The sequence below is a fragment of the Nerophis lumbriciformis genome, linkage group LG06 (genome assembly GCF_033978685.3).
Source record: "Nerophis lumbriciformis linkage group LG06, RoL_Nlum_v2.1, whole genome shotgun sequence".
NCBI lineage: Eukaryota > Metazoa > Chordata > Actinopteri > Syngnathiformes > Syngnathidae > Nerophis > Nerophis lumbriciformis.
Genome location: NC_084553.2, coordinates 12,783,451 through 12,803,759, shown reverse-complemented (window position 1 = coordinate 12,803,759; position 20,309 = coordinate 12,783,451). Strand labels below are relative to the sequence as shown.

General features: G+C 39.9%; 1 protein-coding gene across 2 annotated transcripts in view; it reads left to right on the top strand.

Annotated features, from left to right (window-relative positions):
• The first annotated feature begins 1,544 nt into the window (after nt 1-1,544).
• Nucleotides 1,545-20,309, top strand: part of LOC133608471 (methionyl-tRNA formyltransferase, mitochondrial-like) — a 24,805-nt gene continuing 6,040 nt past the window's right edge. For both annotated transcript variants that reach the window (XM_072913338.1, XM_061963716.2), the window contains exons 1-7: nt 1,545-1,921; nt 8,001-8,198; nt 8,263-8,385; nt 11,613-11,715; nt 11,796-11,871; nt 11,936-12,027; nt 17,164-17,242. In XM_072913338.1, the coding sequence (XP_072769439.1) occupies nt 1,710-1,921; nt 8,001-8,198; nt 8,263-8,385; nt 11,613-11,715; nt 11,796-11,871; nt 11,936-12,027; nt 17,164-17,242 (883 nt within the window). In that variant the 5' untranslated portion in view covers nt 1,545-1,709. The remainder of the gene's footprint in view (nt 1,922-8,000; nt 8,199-8,262; nt 8,386-11,612; nt 11,716-11,795; nt 11,872-11,935; nt 12,028-17,163; nt 17,243-20,309) is intronic.

Here is a 20,309-nt window from a genome sequence, read left to right as displayed (position 1 = left end):
ATATCAATTTAAGGGCTTTTGTACTCTTAATCATTTTCCAAGATTTGATTGATAACTGTAAACCATTAAGCCAATTAGAAAATGTAGGCCTTACTTTCATAAGTCGACATTTATGCGGAAAACATTTTGCCTGGAGCATAATAATTAGGGCTGTGAATCTTTGGGTGTCCCACGATTCGATTCAATATCGATTCTTGGGGTCACGATTCGATTTAAAATCGATTTTTTTTTTTCAATTCAACACGATTCTCGATTCAAAAACAATTTTTTTCCCGATTCAAAACAATTCTCTATTCATTACCCCAGTCTGCTGACATGCAAGCAGAGTAGTAGATTTTTGTAAAAAGCTTTTATAATTGTAAAGATAATGATAATGTCAATGAGGGATTTTTAATCACTGCTATGTTGAAATTGTTACTAATATTGATACTGTTGTTGATCATATTCATTTTTGTTTCACTACTTTTGGTTTGTTCTGTGTCGTGTTTGTGTCTCCTCTCAATTGCTCTGTTTATTGCAGTTCTGAGTGTTGCTGGGTCGGGTTTGGTTTTGGAATTGGATTGCATTGTTATGGTATTGCTATTCTCGCCCGGAAAAGGGTGGAGTGCCATCTCCGGGTTGGGGAGGAGACCCTGCCCCAAGTGGAAGAGTTCAAATACCTCGGAGTCTTGTTCACGAGTGAGGGAAGAGTGGATCGTGAGATCGACAGGCGGATCGGTGCGGCGTCTTCAGTAATGCGGACGCTGTATCGATCCGTTGTGGTGAAGAAGGAGCTGAGCCGGAAGGCAAAGCTCTCAATTTACCGGTCGATCAACGTTCCCATCCTCACCTATGGTCATGAGTTTTGGGTTATGACCGAAAGGACAAGATCACGGGAACAAGCGGCCGAAATGAGTTTCCTCCGCCGGGTGGCAGGGCTCTCCCTTAGAGATAGGCTGAGAAGCTCTGTCATCCGGGGGGAGCTCAAAGTAAAGCCGCTGCTCCTCCACATCGAGAGGAGCCAGATGAGGTGGTTCGGGCATCTGGTTAGGATGCCACCCGATCGCCTCCCTCGGGAGGTGTTTAGGGCACGTCCGACCGGTAGGAGGCCACGGGGAAGACCCAGGACACGTTGGGAAGACTATGTCTCCCGGCTGGCCTGGGAACGCCTCGGGATCCCCCGGGAGGAGCTGGACGAAGTGGCTGGGGAGAGGGAAGGCTGGGCTTCCCTGCTTAGGCTGCTGCCCCCGCGACCCGACCTCGGATAAGCGGAAGAAGATGGGTGGATGGATGGATGGATGGATGGTATTGCTGTGTATTGTTTTGTTGGATTGATTAATTAAAATAAAATAAAATGAATAAATAAATAAAAAAATCGATTTTTAAAAAATGAGAATCTATTCTGAATCGCACAACGTGAGAATCGCGATTCGAATTCGAATCGATTTTTTCCCACACCCCTAATAATAATGTTGACAAACTGTAATTATAACATAAAACTGAAGGTGGCAGTAATGCAACACAGATGAATGCCAGCTGCCGTAAAATTGAAAAGAAGAAGAAGCCGGAAATAGTTTCGTAAACATGGCGGCTTCCCGGTCACCCTCACCACTCTCACAACTTGTATCTTAATTTTGTTGTTTTCGACGTAATTAAAATAAAAAATAAGGGCCTGGGTAGATGCAGTGAGGAACCCGGTGTGAGTTGGGAGCTTTTGGCCCGATGTGAGGATGAGGACGGGCGGCGGAGCGGTAGGAGCCTCGCTGGCTTTCCTTCGCCTCCTTCGGCGCTGTGGCGTCCAGGCAGCGGGGAGCGGGGCCTCTGCAGGGCGGACACTGTGGTCGTGTAGGCGCCGGTCCTCGTCTGGACCCCCGTGGAGGCTCTTGTTCTTCGGCTCGGATCACTTCGCTGTGGAGTCTCTTAAAGTCCTCGAAGCTGACAGGTGCCTATTTACTTGATTAGATCATTTGAAACTTTTATTAGTAGATTGCAAAGGAAGATAATACATTATATGAAACAGTACAGTAAATATTCCGTACAATTGACCAGTAAATGGTAACACCCGAATACGTTTTTCAAGTCAGGGTCCACGTTAATCAATTCATGGCTAATCATTCAGAGGCTATTGACTCAAAAACACAGCTGTCACTTCAACTATATAAAAAAAAAGGATATTAATAAAATACAAAAATGTAGGAGAAGTCAATATTGCTTCAAATATTTTAAAGTGGCAGGGAAAATCATAGACATCTTATAAGTAGACGCAGCATTGGCTGCTGTGACGCGAGAAATTCGGCCGCCATCTTGAAGTGGTGATGAGAAGCCGGTGTTGTACCAAAATCTGTAACCCATCGGAATTTGTAACTCCAGGGGGCGATGTACCCATGATGTTTGTTTGATGGTTAAACGGCAAGCCCAAAGAGGAGGAGAAGAAGAACGCTTGCGTAAATGGCGTAAACTATCCCGCTGAAACGTCAGTTGTCAGAATTTCAGCATTAATAATAACAATGGACTCATACTATAATGAAAATCATTGATTTCCAGAATCAGGATGCCACCCGAACGCCTCCCTAGGAAGGTGTTTCGGGCACGTCCGACCGGTAGGAGGCCACGGGGAAGACCCAGGACACGCTGGGAAGACTATCTCTCCCGGCTGGCCTGGGAACGCCTCGGGATCCCCCGGGAGGAGCTGGACGAAGTGTCTGGGGAGAGGGAAGTCTGGGCTTTCCTGCTTAAGCTGCTGCCCCCGCGACCCGACCTCGGATAAGCGGAAGAAGATGGATGGATGGATGGTGTAATTTATTAATGCTGAAATTCTGACAACTGACGTTTCATTCCATGATAGTTTTTAATCCGGAAAATGTATGTGTGTGAGAGAGAATCAACAGCTGATACAATGTACTCATACTATAATGAAAGTAAGTCATTGATTTCCAGAATATGTGTCATTTATTAATGCTGAAATTCTAACAACTGACGTTTCAGCATTAAGGATAGTTTACGCCATTTACGCAAGCGTTCTTCTTCGCCTCCTCTTTGGGCTTGCCGTTTAACCATCAAACAAACGCCATGGGAACATCGCCCCCTGGAGTTACAAATTCCGATGGGTAACAGATTTCGGTACAACACCGGCGAGCAGCCTAAACTGACAGTTGACAGGTAGAAAACAAAGATGCTAAACTGACAGTTGACAGGTAGAAAACAAAGATACCGGTGTTCAGCGTTTTCCTGCTCAAATGAGCGGACTGTTGAAAATAGGAATCGGGGGATTACTTTTCACAAGTAATTGGTTGTATTTTGTGAAAATAATATTACCACAGAGTTAGGAAGGAGCAAAGATTTTCAATAGTACTGAAACCGTAGCCGCTAGCAAACAAGAGTATGACCATAACAGAATTGCTTGTCAATTAAATTAATTACATTTAAAAATGTCATACTTGAATAACATAAAGTTGAAATAAATGATGAAGATAAAGATTGTAAAAGCCAACAGGGGTAAAAGTTAGGAGGGGTTGTAATATATGTTAGCTAACTAGACAATCAGATGGAAAGTGGCCATACAGTATTATCCATCCATCCATTTTTTACCGCATATTCACTTCGGGGTCGCCGGTGACGCTGGAGCCTATCTCAACTGCAATCGGGCGGAAGGCGGCGTACACCCTGGACAAGTCGACAAGTCTAAATTTAGTCTAACTTTCCAACCCAATTTTTATGTAGGATATACACATGTATATATAACCTAATCATATTGTTTCTTGAACTTAAAAATAGCTGACCCTTTCCCCCCCCCCTTCTCTGGGTTTATATTCCCAGTTTTGATCTTGGACGTCTAGTCACTTATAGCATATAAGAATATTCTATTATTGTTAAGTAGTGATGGGTTGATAAGGTGTCATGAAGCGTTTCGACACATTGCAAAACTGTATTGATAGTGTGTCGATACTGTGTCACTAAATACTGACATCTGCTGGACATTAAAAATCCCTACAGGCAACCTATGGACCGACTCAACTGACACTGATTTTATGACCTAGTATATACAATAATATAAACCAAGTCATTGTATTTCATTTAGGATTATTTCATATCTTCCATCCATCCATCCATCTTCTTCCGCTTATCCGAGGTCGGGTCGCGGGGGCAGCAGCCTAAGCAGGGAAGCCCAGACTTCCCTCTCCCCAGCCACTTCGTCCAGCTCCTCCCGGGGGATTTCATATCTTCATTTAAATAAAAATATATTTTTATCTTTTTTAGATACAGTCAATAAATGATGTGAACATGTATCATAACATGGAAATCTAAGAGAACGTGTTGTGAATGAGGATGCTTGTGGACTGGGATTTAAAAAAATTTTTTTACACATTTTTATTTGAAAAAAACAGTTTTTCCAACGTATTAAATTTTAGACGATTTCTCTTCTTAGTTATTATTTCTCCGGCTGTAGAAAAGATCTGCTCACAGGGCACAGAGGAGGCGTCAGTGCGACACAGTTCGCGTATCGGTCACGTGACCGAAACAGCTCACGATTGGTCACGTACTTTCTAAAAGCGGTATGCGCACCGACACAGGATTTTGCTTTATGAGCTCGACGCATGCACCGATGCATCGGTGTTGCCGGACCCATCACTATTGTTAAGCAAACTATGAATAATAAAACACGCCAAAACATGTGTCCTTTATCATAGCTACACGTATGACAAAAAACACGTGAAAATCAGTGGTATTCAGTGAGGTAAGATGAATTAAATGTGCTGACAGTTCATTGTTCCTGCCAAATGAAGTGCACTGAGTGGAGCGGCTCACCACTCCAAGATGGCGGCCCCACGTCTCGTCAGCGCCAGTAGGCAGTAGCGCTCGATGCTGCGTCTACTTATAAGATGTCTATGGGGAAAATAACATCAACGCGCATAAAAACGGAAACGGAAGTGAAACTTTTAAAGTAAACGGTTTCAAAAGCAAGAGTCTTCACTAAAGATGTAACAATAAACATAATGATAAACCGTAAAATTATTGTAAAACCGTGATTGATAGCACAGAACAATTTCCATTATATATCAATAAAGTTGGTCTAAGTCTAAACTGACGGACCGGAGAAGCTAGCCATTAATTGATTGATTGAAACTTTTTTTTAGTAAATTGCACAGTACAGTACGTCATAGTTTATTCGTTTTTTATTTATTAAAGTTAAAAAGTTAAAGTACCAATGATTGTCACACACACACACACACACACACACACACACACACACACACACACACACACACAGTAGGTGGGGCAAAATTATTCTCTGCATTTGACCCGTCACCCTTGATATGTATTTATTGATTTATTTACAGACAGACATAGTTTTCTGTTTCATTACTGTTTCTTTTGTTAATACCAGAGTCCATTCTGCAAAAAGGTCATCCCTAGAAGCACACAGTTTATGTATAGGGACCTACAATTTAAACACATACTATATTGCCAAATAATTTGGCCACCCATCAAAGTGATGAGAATCAGGTGTCCTAATCACTTGGCCCGGTGTATAAAATCAAGCACTTAGGCATGGAGACTGTTTCTACAAACATTTATGAAAGAATGGGCCGCTCTCAGTGATTTCCAGCGTGGAACTGTCATAGGATGCCACCTGTGCAACAAATCCAGTCGTGAAATTTCCTCGCTCCTAAATATTCCAAAGTCAACTTTTTTTAAAGAAAAGTGAAGAGTTTGGGAACAACAGCAACTCAGCCACCAAGTGGTAGGCCACGTAAACTGACAGAAAGGGTCAGCGGACGTTGGAGCGCATAGTGCAAAGACTTTCTGCACAGTCAGTTGCTACAGAGCTCCAAACTTCATTTGACCTTCCAATTAGCCCACGTACAGTACGCAGAGAGCTTCGTGGAATGGGTTTCCATGGCCAAGCAGCAGCATCTAAGCCATGTGTATGACTAATGTGTATTCCTCAACCATAATGGGTGTGTTAAAAGTACTAAGCATAACGTCGCAATACATTTAGCTTAAAACGCTTTTTAAAAATGTTTAAAGAATTTGATTCTTTTATAGAGCTATCAGTCTCATTCCAGATCATTGGGCCTCTACACTTTATATGACGATTTTTCCCTCTTAATAAAGGTTTACTTCTAGTGTTATATCTATGAGTAGTAGTGGTCACTAGAATGAGCTGGCAGAGTCTAGAAAGTCTAGAATTAGTAAGTTTAGTGAGACTTGGTTGTGTTGCAAACAAAAAGCCACTTCTTCTGAATTCAATCGCTAACTTAAATTTGACTGCATGTTTGTTTACTTGCAAAAAAATCACTCCATACTCTCTACTGCTCGCTAGAATTACCATATCTGAGTTATTGTGTAGAAATTTGGGGAAATAACTACACAAGTACACTTCATTCATTAACGGTGTTACAAAAAAGATCAGTTAGGATATAGAGAACATACAAACCCTTTATTCGTTTAATCAAAAATACTGAAATTCCACGACATAGTGAATTTGCAAACAGCTAAAATTATACACAAAGCAATCTATAATCTGCTACCTAATAATAAACAACAATTCTTCTCAACAAAAGAGGAGAAATATAATCTTAGAGAAAATTGTAATTTAAAACATTTGTATGCACGTACAACCCTTAAAACCTTCAGTATATCTGTATGTGGAATTAAATTATGTAATGGATTAAGCAAAGAAATCAAACAATGTACTAATATGATCCACTTCAAGAAACTCTTCAAACGTAATGTGTTTACAAAGTAAGAAAGAAGAAGAACCATGATAAACATTCTGAATTTATTTCATCCATCCATTCATTTTCAAGATAATCTTACTCATCTCACCACATGAAATATAATTTACCTCACCAATTATTATTTATTTATTTGTATTGTTATTACTTATGGAGTATATTGTGAATAAATTGAGAACAGGAAGTGAACAAACATTTTAGCAACTGCTATGTAAAGGAAAAGGGGTTATGATTAAATAAGCTCTGCTTCTTCCTACTCCTTTTCCAACATGTTGAATAGAGCAGTGTTTTTCAACCATTTTTGAGCCAAGGCACACTTTTTTTAATTGAAGAAATCCGGAGGCACGACACCAGCAGAAATCATTAAAAAACGAATCTCAGTTGACATTAAAAAGTCGTTGTCGCAATTGTTGGATATGACTTTAAAGCATAACCAAGCATGCATCACTATAGCTCTTGTCTCAAAGTAGGTCTACTGTTATGACCTGTCACATCACACCATGACTTATTTTGATTTTTTTGCTGTTTTTTGTGTAGTGTTTTACTTCTTGTCTTGTGCTCCTATTTTGGTGGCTTTTTCTCTTTTTTTGGTATTTTCCTGTAGCAGTTTCATGTCTTCCTTTGAGTGGTATTTCCCGCATCTACTTTGTTTTTAGCAATCAAGAATATTTCAGTTGTTTTTATCCTTCTTTGTGAGGACATTGTTGATTGTCATGTCATGCTCGGATGTACTTTGCGGACGCCGTCTTTGCTCCACAGTAAGTCTTTGCTGTCGTCCAGCATTCTTGTTTTTGTTTACTTTGTAGTTAGTTCAGTTTTAGTTTTGTTCTGCATAGCCTTCCCTAAGCTTCAATGCCTTTTCTTAGGGGCATTCGCCTTTTGTTTATTTTTGGTTTAAGCATTAGGTACCTTTTTTTTTTACCTGCACACTGCCTCCCGCTGTTGTCGACATCTACAAAGCAATTAGCTACCGGCTGCCACCTACTGAGTTGGAAGAGTATTACATGGTTACTCTGCCGATCTCTAGACAGCACCGACACTCAACAATAAGACATCATTTTTAGACTATAATTACTGGTTTGCAAAAAATATTTTTAACCCAAATAGGTGAAATTAGATAATCTCCCACAGCACACCAGACTGTATCTCACAGCACACTAGTGTGCCGCGGCACAGTGGTTGAAAAACACTGGAATAGAGGAAGTGGAAATTGTGATGTGTCATGTTGTATGCATGCATGTTCCAAATAAACTCAAACTCAAACAGATATTGTCCTTGCAGGAGCTCCAATAAGGGCGTGGTGGCGTCCCTGGAAGTGGTCACGTTGAGCGGCAACGTTCCCGTGTCCAAGTTTGCTGAACAGAAGTGCCTTCCGGTCCACAGATGGCCGCTGGGCGGCGTGGACGGTCGCTTTGACGTGGGCGTGGTGGTGTCGTTCGGGTGTTTGCTCCAAGAGAGACTCATCGCCAAGTTCCCGCAGTAAGTCTGCAGTCTGCCTTCTAAACACGGAGTCGACACGCTTACATCAAACTGTTTGTCGCAGTGGGGTTTTAAACGTCCATCCTAGCCTCCTGCCGAGGTGGCGCGGCCCGGCGCCGGTTTTCCACACTATCCTGCACGGAGACGCTGTGACGGGCGTCACCATCATGCAGATCCGCCCACACAGGTAAACCGGTCGTAGTCCTTTTTTTTATGGCATTCGCAAGCATCACTGTGCAGTGTTGGCGCTTGGAATTTTCAAAATGGGGCCCCAGGGACCCCATCAAGTCATAAAAATGGGGTCCCTCAGTACATTTTTGGGTTATTTTTGAAAACAAATGATAAATGTATGCATTATCCTGTTATATCTCACATTCTATATTGTGTTTTGAAAAAAGGTTGTCATAAACGTTACTTAATTCATTAAAAAAAGTAATACAAAAGAAAACACATTTTTATGCATATGTAAATGTATTCAGTTATAAATATTCATTCACTTTCTTCCTTTCTTCGTGGATCTAAACTTTACCACTTCCGGTATTTTTAAACATATTTTAATTTAATAAGTGGTAGGTGTATTCATTTCAGTATAAAAGTGTAAAAAGTTTTTTCACCATTATCATCATGAAATGATGATAATGGTATGCCAGGGCATACCGTACATACATTATTTATTTGACGCTTAAATCTCTCGAGTCTACATCAACTTCAGATCTATCCATCAATTCTAAGGTTTTTTTTGTTTGTTTTCTGCCCTTTTTGTCAAATAAAACTATGTTTTTTTATGGAAAACACACAAAATATGCAAACTCTTCCACAAAGAATATTTTTTAAAGTGGAATATTTGATGTGAAGTAATCGGAGCCTTGGATAGGTCAATAATTCAGAAAAACTTTGATTTTGATTCAATATTATGTTTTGAGCAATGACAGTTTTAAAGAAAAAGAAACAGCTTTGTTTTATTAGTCAACATTGCAACTTTTTCTAAATTACGTATCACCTGTAAGCTTTTTCATTCCACTTTTGTTATGTTTTTGTTTATTCTAGTAGTATTTTTAGAATGTGCCGTGGGCCTTTGAAACATTAGCTGCGGGCCGCAAATGGCCTCCGGGCCACACTTTTGACACCCATGCTATAGATAATACAAAAATTGTCAGGTTCAAACACTGATGACATCTATTAAACAGACAAAGAAGCAAGAAATTTAACAGAGACAGAATTTAACTTAGCTCAATTGAGGAGAAACGTCTGGACTGTACTCTTTGCACAGTTTCCCACCACGCTCTGATGAAAGATTGTACGCCTCCTCTTTTATTTGGAATTTCCCTGATTACATGGCAACAGCTGTTTCTAAAGGAAAGGTGGGTCGTAAACAGCCGTCGCCTTTGGTTACAAAACAGTTCAAAGAAAAGGTGCCTGGAGGGGGTCAGGTCCTGCTTCCTCTCTGTTTTGTAGATCTTGGGTCAAGACAAAATCTTCTTGTGGATTACAATACATCAAAGAAACCGACACCTTCATGTCGCTTCCCATCCTACACAGTGGAGTTTTACAAGCCTTTTGATTGGTAAGATCAAAGACATCTTTTGTCTGCTCGCCGGGAACTCATTGAAACACAGTTTTGTGATAACTTAGATACAATTATTCTGACAAAAATACATCTGATAAGTCTATCGATAAAAAGCAGAGCCTGGCGACGCATGCGCGTTTATCATAACGCACAGTCAGCATCTCTGCTTCAGTGAATAATGACGGTGATGATGTCAGCCCCAGCGATGCGAGCGACACTTGCTAACTTGTCAGCCACTTCTCCAAGAGACTCCTTTTGAACACTCCTCGCACATTAACACTTCAAAAGGCATGTATTTTCCCCGTTTGTTGACCTGCAAAGTATGTTTTTGGGGTGGAGGAGTCTGGTCGGGTGCTGGTTAGCTTGAAGCTAACAGCTAGCCCGTGTCCATCCTGGAACGATGTCGATCCAGCGGGAGATAAAAGTGAAGTTTCCATGGACTCGCAAAGACTAAAACAAGTCATTTACTGGAGACATGGCACAGGATGAAGTCAAAAAGGTTGACTTTACACTCACCTTAGTGTTTTCTTTTGACTGCCTTTCACGGTAAAGTTGTTTATAGAGATGTCCGATAATGGCTTTTTTGCCGATATCCGATATTGTCCAACTCTTAATTACAGATTCTGATATCAACCGATACCGATATATACAGTCGTGGAATTATTAACACATTATGATGCCTAATTTTGTTGTGATGCCCCGCTGGATGTATCAAACAATGTAACAAGGTTTTCCAAAATAAATCATCTCAAGTTATGGAAAAAAATGCCAACATGGCACTGCCATATTTACTATTGAAGTCACAAAGTGCATTACTTTTTTTAACATGCCTCAAAGCAGCAGCTTGGAATTTGGGACATGCTCTCCCTGAGAGAGCATGAGGAGGTTGAGGTGGGCGCGGTTGGGGAGGGCGGGGTTTTAGGGGTAGGGGGTAGCGGGGTGTGTATATTGTAGCGTCCCGGAAGAGTTAGTGCTGAAAGGGGTTCTGGGTATTTGTTCTGTTGTGTTTATGTTGTGTTATTATTATATTTATTATTGAAGTCACAAAGTGCATTTTTTTTTAACATGCCTCAAAACAGCAGCTTGGAATTTGGGACATGCTTGGTTGAGGTGTGTGTGTGTGTGTGGGTGGGGGGGTGGGTGTATATTGTAGCGACCCGGAAGAGTTAGTGCTGCAAGGGGTTCTGGGTATTTGTTCTGTTGTGTTACGGTGCGGATGTTCTCCCGAAATGGGTTTGTCATTCTTGTTTGGTGTGGGTTCACAGTGTGGCGCATATTTGTAACAGTGTTAAAGTTGTTTATACGGCCACCCTCAGTGTGACCTGTATGGCTGTTGACCAAATACGCCCTGCATTCACTTGTGTGTGTGAAAAGCCGTAGATATTATGTGATTGGGCCGGCACGCAAAGGCAGTGCCTTTAAGGTTTATTGGCGCTCTGTACTTCTCCCTACGTCCGTACAGCGGCGTTTTAAAATGTCATAAATTTTACTTTTTGAAACCGATACCGATAATTTCCGATATTACATTCGCCGATATTATCGGACATCTCTAGTTGTTTACTTTCGGCGAATCAAAACGTAAGAAATTGTACCGGAAAGTTCATTACTTTGAAGTCGACCAATAAAAACACAATAAACGGGGACGGACATTTGACCCGGTAAATATAAACAATACAAAACACCGGAAAGCGATTATAGATAAAAAATTAAAAAAAAGCAAACAGCAGTTTTGACCCAGAGAAGGCAGGGTCGATAAAAAAAAATTAAAAATGCGCGTCCTTTCTGATTTCAATGCGTAAAAAGACACAAAAAGTGCGTTAGCGCCAACAGTGCCGTGTTTGGCTCAGGTTCGACGTGGGTCCCATTCTGAACCAGGAACTCCATCAAGTCCAGGAGAGGTGCACGGCTGAAGAGCTCGGCAACGTCCTCGCCGTCAAAGGAGCTCAGCTGGTGAGAGGCGGCGGACTTGGAAGTTTTTTTTCGCCAAAACCTTGACTAACCTTTTTAAAAAAACAATTATTTCAAACAAGCTCATGGACACGCTGAGGACGCTCCCGCAGAAGATGGCCGACAAGCGAGAGCAGAGCCAGACGGGCGCCACCTTCGGTACGTAGGTTTGAGCTACATTCTGTGTCGGTCTTCTTACTGACTCCTCCTTGTCCTCCAACAGCGCCCAAAATCAGCTGGTCTATGAGCTGGGTGGAGTGGGAGGAGCAGACGTGCGAGCAAATCGACCGCTTGTATCGGGCAATCGGATCAAAGGTAACGAGCGCCTCCCGTGATCCTGGGAGCCTTGTATGGCGTCAACATCCTTGCACGTAAAAAAAAAAAAAACACACTCCCCTTGTGCACGCGTTGACTCTCTTTGTGCTCGTGATATGTTTCGCTGTTTGTCTATGTAACATTATCACTGGAGGACTAGAGGAAAGAGAGTGGTCAAGTATGCTACACACACACACCGAGCATGACGACACAATAAGCTAACTGCTTCAATATACCGTATTTTTCGGAGTATAAGTCGCTCCAGGGTATAAGTCGCACCGGCCGAAAATGCATAATAAAGAAGGAAAAAAACATATAAGTCGCACTGGAGTATAAGTCGCATTTTTTGGGGAAATGTATTTGATAAAACCCAACACCAAGAATAGACATTTGAAAGGCAATTTAAAATAAATAAAGAATAGTGAACAACAGGCTGAATAAGTGTACGTTATATGAGGCATAAATAACCAACTGGTATGTTAACGTAACATATTATGGTAAGAGTCATTCAAATAACTATAACATATAGAACATGCTATACGTTTACCAAACAATCTGTCACTCCTAATCGAAATCCTATGCGTTTAGTCTCTTCCGTGAATGAGCTAAATAATATTATTTGATATTTTACGGTAATGTGTTAATCATTTCACACATACTGTAAGTCGCTCCTGAGTATAAGTCGCACCCCCGGCCAAACTATGAAAAAAACTGCGACTTATAGTCCGAAAAATACGGTAATAAGGATTTCCCGATCAATATTTTTGGCTTTAAATCTAATCTGATTTTGAGATCTGATAGATTATAGAAATAAAAATGATTTAGATAGCAAGTTAAATTTTTATGAAGCTCGTTTTATTGTGTGAATGCTCCAAAGCATTTCTACACCAAAATCCATCTATTTATTAAACTTCTTCTTCTTCTCCAGATTTTAGCGCTCTACCATTCCACATTCCACATTCATCTGATTCAAACCGTTCCAACTTCAAACTGTTCAGCCTATTTGGGAATCGCGGGCTTTCCCTTGACAAATTTCCAGAATTCCCGGTTTTCCTGGACATTTTTCCCATTTAAAATGAATTGGCCTTTTTTCTAACTTTCACCATTTCCACATTTTTCAACCTACTTAAACCATTCCACCTTCAACACATTCCACCATCCTGGAAATTTAAACTACCCTTTTTCCTAGTTCAAAAAAATTCCTGGATTTTCCAAAATTCCTGGTTTTCCAAAGCCCTATTTCCACCCTTTTTTCTGGCGACTACTCCTTCCACATTTTTCAACGCATTTTACCCGTTCCACCGTCAAAACAATACTCTTAATTAGGACAAAAAACAAAGTTGTTTTTTGAACTGGAAAAATTCCCGTTTTTCCCGAAATTCCAGGAATTCCGTCATACCATTTCTCAATTCAACATTTTACTACTTCAACATTTCTCTACCGATTTGAAAAATGTCAACACCGACCAATTCAACTCAGTTGAAGTGTTTTACCATTTTCCAAAAAATTCCCGCTTTACCCGAAATTCCCAATTTTTTGGGAAATTCCCATTTAAGTCAATGGGACATTCTTCAAAGTTCCACAATTCCCACATTTTTCATTTGATTCAAGCGGTTCCAACTTCAAAATATTCAGCCTGCTCAGGAATTGTGTGCTCTACTTCAACAATTTGTCATTTTGAAGTTCAACTTCAGCATTGGAGCATTCACATGCAATTATAAATAAAGTTGGTATGGTATGGTAATTTCTTCAGGAATTGCTTCATCTAGTCTACTGTATAATTTGCTAGTATTTTTGTAAACCAGGTGACATTACTTCTGTGGTTTTTAATGCTACAGACAATTTTATAACAAATTAAAGTTGCCAGTGCACACTAACTAAACAAAATCAAAACTACTATTGACTCCCATTTAAATCATTTGGGGTCCTGTGTTAACAGACTTACTGTATGTCCTGACTTTGTAAACAATAACAGCCTTTTTGTTTCTGTAAAAAATAAAAACAAGAAAGAGGAACAATATTAATATAATAACCTTAGTATCGTTTACATTGTGATACTATAGTGCAGATCTGGGCAATATACGGCCCGCGGGCCAAATGCGGCCCGTTAAGATTTTCAATCCGGCCCGCCGAACCTCCTACATATTGTTTTTAGACCTTTAACATCATAACTGTAGCCGCCATCATGATGTGCGGTGCTGTTTTTAAATGACTTGAACTATAGAAAGGTATAGATGTTTTTCCAAGGGAAAGGAAACGGCAGGCTGTCTTCTTTTAATAGATTTATTACAATCTTTGGCAAGCAAGGTAATGTTTGCTGTGGTCTGGAACAACATAGCGCACAAACAACTATCAGAAATGCAGCCAATATTACATACAGATAATGTGTCATGAGACATGCAAATATAAATGATATACAAAGAGGATAAAAGTAAAGGAAATTAAATGAGCTCAAATATAAGTCAATAACATCAACAAAGCACAGCATAAAACTTTTGGTGGACAAAATGAGAGAAAGGAGTGGCAGATTTTACATGTAAACAAACTGTTGTGTCACAGTCCACACTATGGTGAGTTCAAGAACCGCCGGAATTAGTAGGACAAAACAATGTTCACCAAATACTCATATTAAACATATTAAACAGTGGGCTTTCTAACAATTGTCCTCAAACAAAAAACACACTAAAACAAAAAAAATATTTTTCCGCCGTCTTTTTCCATTTTCAATCCTTTTTTAAAAACGCTCCGGGGAACCACGAGGGTGGCGCTAAAGAGCCGCGAGTTGCTGACCCCCGACATAGCCCTACTTATGATAAAAAGTAGATAATTTCTCGATGCTCTGTCAGAGCCGCGAGTGTAAAACCCTCACAATGTGATCAAATGTGTAGGTCATGTTATTGTTTTAAGCACTTTACTTCATGCAGGAATGATTTAATGTTTCTTTTTGTACAAACTTTAGACCAGGGACGCGCAAAGTGGGGCCCGTAGGCCAAATTTGGCTCAATGTGTCATTTTGTCTGGCACCACCAAAGGGTGGCTACCAAATATAATACATATTCATTCTGACCTCTTTCAAGCTGCACAATCATCAATTAAAGGTCCGCAAGGCTACACTTTAAAAGGAGTTCGGTCGCAAGAAATTTACCGTAAAATTATCAGTGTACCATTTTTTTGTTTACGGTAATGTACTGTAAAAAAAAACAAAAAAAATAACAGGTAACAGACTTTACGGTAAAAAAGTAAAATGGTAAATGGGTTATACTTGTATAGCGCTTTTCTACCTTCAAGGTACTCAAAGCGCTTTGACACTATTTCAACATTCACCCATTCACACACACATTCACACACTGATAGCGGGAGCTACCATGCAAGGCGCTAACCACGACCCATCAGGAGCAAGGGTGAAGTGTCTAGTTTGAGGTTGGTAGAAGGTGGGGATTGAACCAGGAACCCTCAGGTTGCTGGCATGGCCACTCTCCCAACTACGCCACGCCGCTCAGTCTCCGGTAAAAGTAACAGTTATACTGTTTTTCAATACATTTTAATGCATTATAAAAAAAAAATGTCCATAGATTTTATGGTAAAAAAAACTGGCAGCTCAGTCACTAGAATTTTTACGTAAAAACAACAATGGCAGTTTTTTTTTATTCACAGTCATTTGGTGTAGAAACCATCGAACATTTTATTGTAAAATTCTCTCGTTTTTTAAAAATCGTATATTATGAATTTGACACCGCCAGATCTACGGTAAAGTTGTGACTTTTTGACGCTCTTAAAAACCTAGACGTTTCGAAATGTTGCATCCTCCATATGTCTACATTTTGAAAGCAGTCAGATGAAATATCCAGGAGGAACAGGTTACAGAACAACACCTGGAAATGGCAAAAATCCGCCTGGAAAAAGACATTTTTGAATCTTTTGAGGTTACAAATGTACATAAAAGATGCAGAGTTGGATGTTAACTGAATTAGGCACACAACTTGTCTTATATGTGGTGATAGGAGGCTAAATTCCTCACTGGTGGTTCTGTTGCATGATAAAAACTAGAGATGTCCGATAATATCGGACTGCCGATATTATTGGACGATAAATGCTTTAATATCGGAAATTATCGGTATTGGTTTCAAAAAGTAAAATGTATGACTTTTTAAAACGCAGCTGTATGGAGTGGTACACAAACATAGGGAGAAGTACAGAGCAGTTGCGTCTCCCAGTCATACTTGACAACCCTCCTGATTTTCCCGGGAGACTCCCGAATTTCAGTGCCCCTCCCGAAAATCTCCCGGGGCAACCATTCTCCTGAATTTCTCCCTATTTCCACCCAGACAGCAGTATTGGGGCCGTGCCTTAAAGGCACTGCATTTGCATGCCGGCCCAATCACATAATATCTACGGCTTTTTACACACACAAGTGAATGCAAGTCATACTTGGTCAACAGCCATACAGGTCACACTGAGGGTGGCCGTATAAACAACTTTAACACTGTTACAAATATGCGCCACACTGTGAACCCACACCAAACAAGAATGACAAACACATTTCGGGAGAACATCCGCACCGTAACACAACATAAACACAACAGAACAAATACCCAGAACCCCTTGCAGCACTAACTCTTCCGGGACGCTACAATATACACCCCCCGCTTCCCCTGCCTCTCTCAGGGAGAGCATGTCCCAAATTCCAAGCTGCTGTATTGAGGCATGTTAAAAAAAGTAAATGCACTTTGTGACTTCCATAATAAATATGGCAGTGCCATGTTGGCATTTTTTTGTTCCATAACTTGAGTTGATTTATTTTGGAAAACCTTGCTACATTGTTTAATGCATCCAGCGGGGCATCACAACAAAATTAGGCATAATAATGTGTTAATTCCACGACTGTATATATCAGTATCGGTTGATATCGGAATCGGTAATTAAGAGTTGGAGAATATCAGATATCGGCAAAAAAGCCATTATCGGATATCTCTAGTAAAAACTGTTGTGAAAACTGTCATTTTCACTTTGGCCCTTGGAGGCAAAACGTTCGGGCACACCTGCTTTGGTTGGACGGTAACATTTCCCTCAATTTGGCAATGTTTTGACGCTAAAGCCTTGTTGTAATATTGCTTCTGAATCTTCCCCCGCCTTCAGATCCCTCTGAGAACCACGTGGATGGGACGCACCGTCAAACTGCTGGACTTCGTGGGAAAGTGTCACATCTCCTTAGCAGGCGAGTCTCCTTAGAATCATTCGGGATTTGTTAACACTCGCAGTCCGCTACTTTCGCTCCATATTTTACATTTAAATTATATTCATCCATCCATTTTCTACCGCTTGTCCCTTTTTTGGGGTCGCGGTCACTGAAGGCTTAAAGGGGAACTGCACTTTTTAAAGAAATGTGCCCATCCCTATGTAAGACATAAACACATGTTTTTCTTTTTTTTTTAATACATTTTAATTTGTACTATACGACTTGTACTAGGAGGCTAACAATGTACTAGGGTTGCATACCTGCCAACTACTCCGGTTTTCCCGTAATTAGTACGGTTTTCATCAACCTATTCCGGGTTACGGTTGCAGTAATAAAAAATACGTTTTTTCATTAAAAAAATAAAAACATTTTTTTTAAATGCGCGAGGCTATTTATAGCACCGCTGCCAAGCACGAGGCCATTGTTTCCAAACGAGCGAACGATCATGGAATCAGCCGGAGAAAAATCGCAAACGAGTCTTAAACCGAAAAGAAAACTGCAGTCATTCCGTGAAGAATATTCAAAAGCCTATCCGGGAATAATTATCCGTTCCAAAAAGGGTGAAAACTACGCGAATTGCACCTTGTGCAGACACGATTTTTCGATCGGACACGGAGGAATTAGCGATGTAAAAGACCACGTGGGGACAAAAAAACACGAGTCTAATGCCGTTGCTAGCGATACAAGTGGGAAACTTTCAACGTTTTTCGGATTTTAGCCACAAAAAGGTAATGACACCAATGTTATCTATTGGAATTGTTTAGTACTGTTATACTGTTCAAAGTGTTTATACTATTTATGCTTTCAAGTCCAAGTTGAAGAAATCTTGTTAAATGTTGACAGCATAACTACCAAAATACAGAAGTATGTCCTTAATTATTTTGCAGCACTATTTCTGTTGAAAAGTTAAAATGATTACATTAGAGATGTGATGTGCCACTTTTCAAGTGTCTGATGGCTTAAATTAATTTTCATTAATTTTTCATATTTTGAATTCTTTTGAAAGGCTTACAAAAAAACTACATTTGAATTGTAATTCCATGCTATTGACAGGACTATTAATTTTAATGAAGTTAGCTTACCATGTTTACAGTATGATAATTGTGATAGAAATGTGAATTTTAGGCACAGAATATTTTATACAATTGAACAAGGCAGTAGATTATACAAGCTTGGACAGAAAGTTAATAATGACACCAATTTTTTTTTTAATGGAATTGTTTAGTACTGTTTTACCATTTGTTTACTGTAAAAAGTGTTTATACTGTTTATACTTTCAATTAACAAATTGAAGTCTTGTGAAAGGTTGACAGGATAACTGGCATCAACTGTCAAAATAATTTCAAACTATTGAAGTTAGCTTACAGAATAAACATGTCAATCAACCCATATGATTTTTGCTGTAATATTTTTGTTTTGAAAAGTCACTGTGACTGATAGAAAAGTGATGGTTTTAGCAACATTTTAACTTGTCTGAATGCTAATAATCATTTTGCGTCGGGGAACCCCCCACCAGGACTTTGTCCTGGACCTACCGGGGCCTGCGGCCCCTGGACCCTGGCTACTAGGTTTTTCTGATTTCAAAAGTTGGCAGGTATGGGGTTGTACGGTATACCGGTATTAGTACTGTTGCATTTTGGACCAGTTGTTCCTCCCAGGGAATTCAAGTCACAAGTCGCTCCCAAGCTCTTTACGACACTTAAAGCTGAGTTGAAAAACCACCAGAGACAGAATAGGTATTTTGTAATATATTTGCAAAGCTTTGCATATATACATTGAGACCAGTCCAGCATAGAACATTCACTCGCGCCGCTAAGATGGTCTGCCCTGCCGAAAAACCCTCTCCCCTCTTAAGACCCTGGTAGTCATGTCTCTCTAGCCAAAACAAATGCCCATTATCTCTCTTTATAACATTCCTCATTCAAGGTTAAGCACACAGAGTTGCAGACAACCAAAAGACCACAATTGGAAGAAAAACACTAGCTGTTTTGTAATATGATTATGAAATAAAAAGTAACACTTTATTCGGATATATGTAAATATCTGCCTCCGACAGTACAGTACCGCGATACTAATGAATCATATTTGGTACTATACCCCCCGTCGTCGTCACATTGTGTCATTGCTGGTTTACGAGGAGAGGAGCATGTTCGGCAGCGCACACACACAGTACTTACAAGCAGACACAGTGTGTAGACAGAAAAGGGAGAATGGATGCATTTTGGCATCAAAACTAACGATAAAGGGGAAGTTATAACACTGAAACATCTTTAGGAAAAGGTGATTTAAGACTGACATCCGCAGTGTGCAGTGTTTTAGCTACTTCTAAATCACTAATCCTCGCCTCCATGGCGACAAATAAAGTAAGTTTCTTACAAGTATCATCCCTGCAGGACGAGGAATAGCTAAACATGCTTCACTACACACCGTAGCTCACGGGTGTCAAAATGTAAACAAACACCACTGGTGGATCTACACCTAACATCCACTGTAATGATACCAAGTACAGGAGCGTATCTAGTTGATACTAATATAATTACATTGATATTTTTTGGCATTTTTTAAAAATATATTATTATATTTATAGACTCCGGAAATATGTCCCTGCACACATGAGGACTTTGAATATGACCAATGTATGATCCTGGAACTACTTGGTATCGGATTGATACCCAAATGTGTGGTATCATCCAAAACTAATGTAAAGTATCAAACAACAGAAGAATAAGTGATTATTACATTTTAACAGAAGTGTAGAAAGAACATGTTGAACGAGAAAGTAAGCAGATATTAACAGTAAATGAACAAGTAGATTAATAATTCATTTTCTACCGCTTGTCCTTAATAATGTTGACAAAATAATAGAATGGGGAATGATACAATATGTTACTGCATATGTCAGCAGACTAATTAGGAGCCTTTGTTTGTTTACTTACTACTAAAAGACAAGTTGTCTAGTATGTTCACTATTTTATTTAAGGACAAACTTGCAATAAGAAACATATGTTTAATGTACCCTAAGATTTTTTATTAAAATAAAGCCAAT